Here is a 4,774-nt window from a genome sequence, read left to right on the forward strand (position 1 = left end):
AGAGCTAGTTCCAGGACAGGCTCCAAAGCTACAGAGAAACCCTGTCTCGAAAAACCAAAAAAAGAAAAAAAAAATGAACAAAGAGATCTTTTGCCTTCTACCCTTCCTATTCTTTTTTGAGATGGAATCTGGCTATGCTGCCCTAGCTGGCCTTGAATTTTAGGGCTCTAACCATTCTCAGCTTGAGTAGCTAGAACTACAAGGATGGGCCACAGATTCTAGCTTACTTTCCTTTCTAATTATAGAAGAAATAGAAGTGCCTCATAAAACATGACCAAAGACGGATAAAGAGTGGTCAGGTCTGTTCTGGGTTATGGCCAGTGACAAAATTTTGGAATGTTGTACTTGTTCCTGTTAATCTTTTTCATGAAATACCTAAGAATCTTGTTTGGAAAATATTCTGGGGAGAAGAGAAATGAGGTATGTGCTAATTTCTTTTCAGATCCTGAAAGTCAGACCTTGAAGGAACACTTAATTGATGAGCTGGACTATGTGTTGGTCCCAACTGAAGCCTGGAATAAATTGCTAAATTGGTACGGCTGTGTGGAAGGCCAGCAGCCCATTGTCAGAAAAGTGAGTACCTGAGTTCTTATAACCTGCTAGGTGTGTGTCTGAGTTCTCCCTGGTACACTGACTTCTGTTGATTTCCTGGGAAGATGAATGTAGTGATTGAAAGCAAGTATCTATACCTTGTTTGTTTGTTTTGGATTTTTCTGCATAGCCCTTGCTGTCCTGGAACTTGCTCTGTATACCATATTCCCCAAACTCAGATTCTCCTGCCTCTTCCTCCCAAGTGCTAGGATTAAAGACATTACCACTACATCTTGAGAAATTTTGTTTCCTGAGACAGGATTTCTGTGTTGCCCGGGCTAGCCTTATCTTGATCATTTCCTGCTTCTGACCTGAGAGACTCTCTGGGTTGTTTCTCTTTCTATCTAGGAAATAAAATGGTTTGTGAGTAACTCAGGATGTTGCTAAGTGGCCTCCAAATATCAGAGCTGCCTGGTAGTTTAGGACGTCCGTTAGTGCTTAGACCACTTTATGGGACTCTTCAGTTGGGCCAAATGAATATAAACTAATATATTGCTGCTCTTTCTTTTTTCCAGTACTGGAAATGGTCCCTAGGGGCGTTATATATGCTAAACAAGTGTTCTAGCACTAAGCTATATCTTCAACCTTCTGTTTTTCCTTGAGTTACCCAACTCACTTGTGGCTCAGGTAGGCCTCAAACAATGACAGCTGAACCTTTTCTTTGAACCTCCTGGGTACCAAGATTACGAGTGTGAACCACCATGCTCACCAGATAACTTTGGTGTTTTATGTTGGGCTACCTTTTTTTTTTTTTTTTTTTTTTTTGAGACAGGGATTCTCTGTGTAGCCTTGATTGTCCTGAGAACTGGGGAGAGGTTGAGACAGGGTCCTTTTGTAATAATTCTGGCTGTCCTGGAACTAGCCTCTTTTTTTCTTTTTCTTTCTTTCTTTTTTTTAAAGACAGGGTTTCTGTGTGGCCTTGACTGTCTCTGTTAGACCAGGCTGGCCTCGAACTCACAGAGATCCTCCTGCCTCTGCCTCCCAAGTGCTGGGATTTAAAGACGTGCTACTACCACCTGACCTCTAATAACTCTTCTAATATCATTTTCTCTCTGCCCATGAGGCTGACTGTACTGCTGAGTAGTCAGAAAGTAGGTGTTTGTCCCAGAACAAGGAAGGTACATTCTGAGACAGAGCATGGTTTAGTGCCTTTGGTGGACAGAACTCATGAGACCACTACCTTGTCTCTCAGGTATTTGCTTTTCTTTTTTTTCTTTCTTTTTTCTGTTTTTGTTTGTTTCTTGTTTTTTGTTTTTTGATTTTTTTTTTTGTTTCAACAGAGTTTCTCTATGTAGCAACTCTGGCTGTCCAGAACCCGGTTTGTAGACCAGGCTGGCCTGGGAACTCAAAAGATCCTCCTGCCTCTGCCTCTCTAGTTCTGGGATTAAAGGTGTGCGAAACTGCCATTGCCATCACTCTGCTCCCCCTCTCCCCAAGGTTTTACCTATATTTTATAGCTCTTTACTTTGACAAACTCTACAAGGGCCAAAATTGATCTCGGAGACCTGCATATAAGGCGTGGTGTTGTACCCTGGCAGATCTCTGGTTCCGTGAAGGTGTACTTGGTTCTCATTATAGGGTGTGGGGGACTTGTAACTCCAGGGATATATGCTGATGAATTAATTCTGTGCTTTCTAAAAATGAGTAAAAATTTGTACTCCTTAGACCAGACATGGTGATGAATGCCTTTAATTCTAGCTCTTAGAAGGCAGAGGCAGGCAGATTTTTGTGAGTTTTAGGCCAGCCTGGTCTCCATAGTGAGTTCCAAGCCAGCCAAGGCTACATTTGAATCAGAAACAAAGAATTTCTGAAGGAAACTTTTTTGAGAGGTTTTGTTTTTTGCTGCTGCTGCTGAGGCATATCGTTTCCAAGAATGCCCAGGTGTCCAGCCATGGCTCAGTCACCCCTGCCTCTTGTTCACAGGTTGTGGAGCATGGCCTGTTTGTCAAGCACTGCAAAGTGGAGGTGTATTTGCTGGAACTGAAGCTCTGTGAGAACAGTGACCCCACCAATGTGCTAAGTTGCCATTTTAGCAAAGCAGACACCATTGGTAAGCAGCTGGCCAGGGTTCTGGGTACCTGGTGATAGAATGCAGGGTATTGTAATTGATGGAAGGGGAGCTGGGGTGCTCTCTCAACACTTGTTACCAAACTGTGGTTGTCGGTCCTGACTTGGAAGTTTTCTCCTGAGAGAATTGTTATGAAGAACCAGACCTGGGAAGTGTGTTCTTTAGAATGGGACTTGGGCATCCAGATGGTCAGAAGAATAGTTCAAGCAGACTTGAACTCAGTATATGGCCACGGATAACCTTGTATTCCTGATCCTCCTGTCTCCACTTCCTTGTGCCTGGTTTATATAAATGATTCTAAGGGTCATCATGTGGTACATGTATGCTAGGCAATCCTATCAGCTAAGCCACATCACCAGCCCAAACTCTTTAAGTTTTTTGGGACACAAACCTGTATGTGTACAGTAAAAACACTGCATTTCATTACTTAGTAGTCCCGAGTCTGAACTATGTTGTTTCAGACAGTATTGGTCTGATGCAGTGTGGTCTGATGGCATGTGTAAGGCAGAGCATGCGTGTTGTGTGTTTAGAAGTAAGGCTGCAGTAGTGTGGCACCAAAAGTACTTCAGGTTCTTTACAGATGTGATTTTCTTGCCCTTGAGATAGGGTCTCGTGTAAAATAAGTTGGTCTCATCTCTTCTGACCCAGTCTAGCCTTGAGTTCCTGGTCCTTCTGCCTCTATTTCCCAAGTGCTCACCACTACACTCAGCTCTCTTTGGGTGTTAGATTCTGAGTTAATTTTGGTTGTTACATGTTCAGAAATCTTTTAGCATTGCTACTTTTATGTTTTTGTTTTTTTTTTTTTCTGAAGGCTTGTGTGTGTCTGTATGTATTTGAGAGCAAGTCTATTATGTGCTCTGGTTGGTTGTCTTGGAACTCATTATGTAAACCAGGCTGGCCTCAAACTCAGAGCTTCACCTGCTTCTGCCTCCTGAATTTTGTAATTAAAGGCATGTGCCACCACACCCAGCTTATTGTCACCTCCCCATTCCCTATACATTCAGTTGTTACATGATCTCATATGGAGGTTTTATTGTCCCCCTCTAGCCCCTATCCCCCACCCCTTGCATTCCCCACACATTGTTATATGATCTCACAGAAGTTTTAAAAGCTGTGCTGTACAAGACCAAGTCTGATTTATACTCATATTTTTTTGGCTTGTTTGTTTTGTTTTTTTTGAGACAGAGTTTCTCTGTGTAGCTTTGAAACCTCTCTTGGAACTCACGCGTAGACTAGGCTGGCCTTGAACTCACAGAGATCCTCTCTCTCTCTACCTCCTGAGTGCTGAGATTTAAGGTCTGCGCCACCACTGCCTGGTGATTCATACTCACTTGTCTTCTCTAAAAAGGATGAAGGAATGTAAGTAGAGTCAGAGAAGTTAAAGAGTAACTTACCAGAAATCTCAGCCAGGATCTAAGGGGTAGCTCAGTGTCAGTTACTTGTATAAGGACCTCACACAACCTCAAATCCCAAATGAAAATAAAGATAGAACACCCTCTATTATTTGAGCTGGGCGTAGTAGCTAACATCTGTAGTCCTAGCAGGTGGAATGCAGAGACTTGAGGATCTGCCAAAAGTTTGAGGCCAGTGTGGTCTACTGTGAGACCCTGTTTCAGAGAACTAAACCCAAACAAGGCTCCGGAGGTGACTCTATAGGTGTGTCCCTTCTATGCAGGCGTGAGGAGCCGAGCTCATCTCCCTAGTACCTACATAAGGGACCCAGCTGTGGTATGTACCTTTGACCTCAGCACTTGGATAGTTAAGACAACAACCAGCAACCCCAGGTAAATCAAATCTTTAGGTTCAGAGGGAGACCCTGTCTCAAAAAATAAAAGGTGGAAAGATACCTAAAGACAATCTCTGGCTCCCACATGCACACATACCCACACTAACAAGTACATACCCTCACAAAGAAAAACAGTGACTGGAGAGATGGCTCAGCAGTTAAGAGCACCAGTGTTCTTCCAGAGGACCTATATTCAATTTCTAGCATCCACAGGGCAGTTCACAACTGTTCTAGTTAGGCCGGGCGGTGGTGGCGCACGCCTTTAATCCCAGCACTCGGGAGGCAGAGGCAGGCGGATCTCTGTGAGTTCGAGACCAGCCTGGTCTACA

General features: G+C 43.5%; 1 protein-coding gene across 2 annotated transcripts in view; it reads left to right on the top strand.

The window, feature by feature from the left end:
• The window catches only part of Usp4 (ubiquitin specific peptidase 4), a 41,497-nt gene that overhangs the window by 6,190 nt on the left and 30,533 nt on the right, over positions 1-4,774 (top strand). Inside the window, exons 3-4 of one of the 2 annotated variants that reach the window (XM_005347901.2) lie at positions 443-573; positions 2,515-2,641. In XM_005347901.2, the coding sequence (XP_005347958.1) occupies positions 443-573; positions 2,515-2,641 (258 nt within the window). Of the gene's footprint in view, positions 1-442; positions 574-2,514; positions 2,642-4,774 lie in introns of those variants that run through there. The other variant, XM_026779219.1, reaches the window with a different exon arrangement.

The sequence above is a fragment of the Microtus ochrogaster genome, chromosome 5 (genome assembly GCF_000317375.1).
Source record: "Microtus ochrogaster isolate Prairie Vole_2 chromosome 5, MicOch1.0, whole genome shotgun sequence".
NCBI classification, from domain to species: Eukaryota; Metazoa; Chordata; class Mammalia; order Rodentia; family Cricetidae; genus Microtus; species Microtus ochrogaster.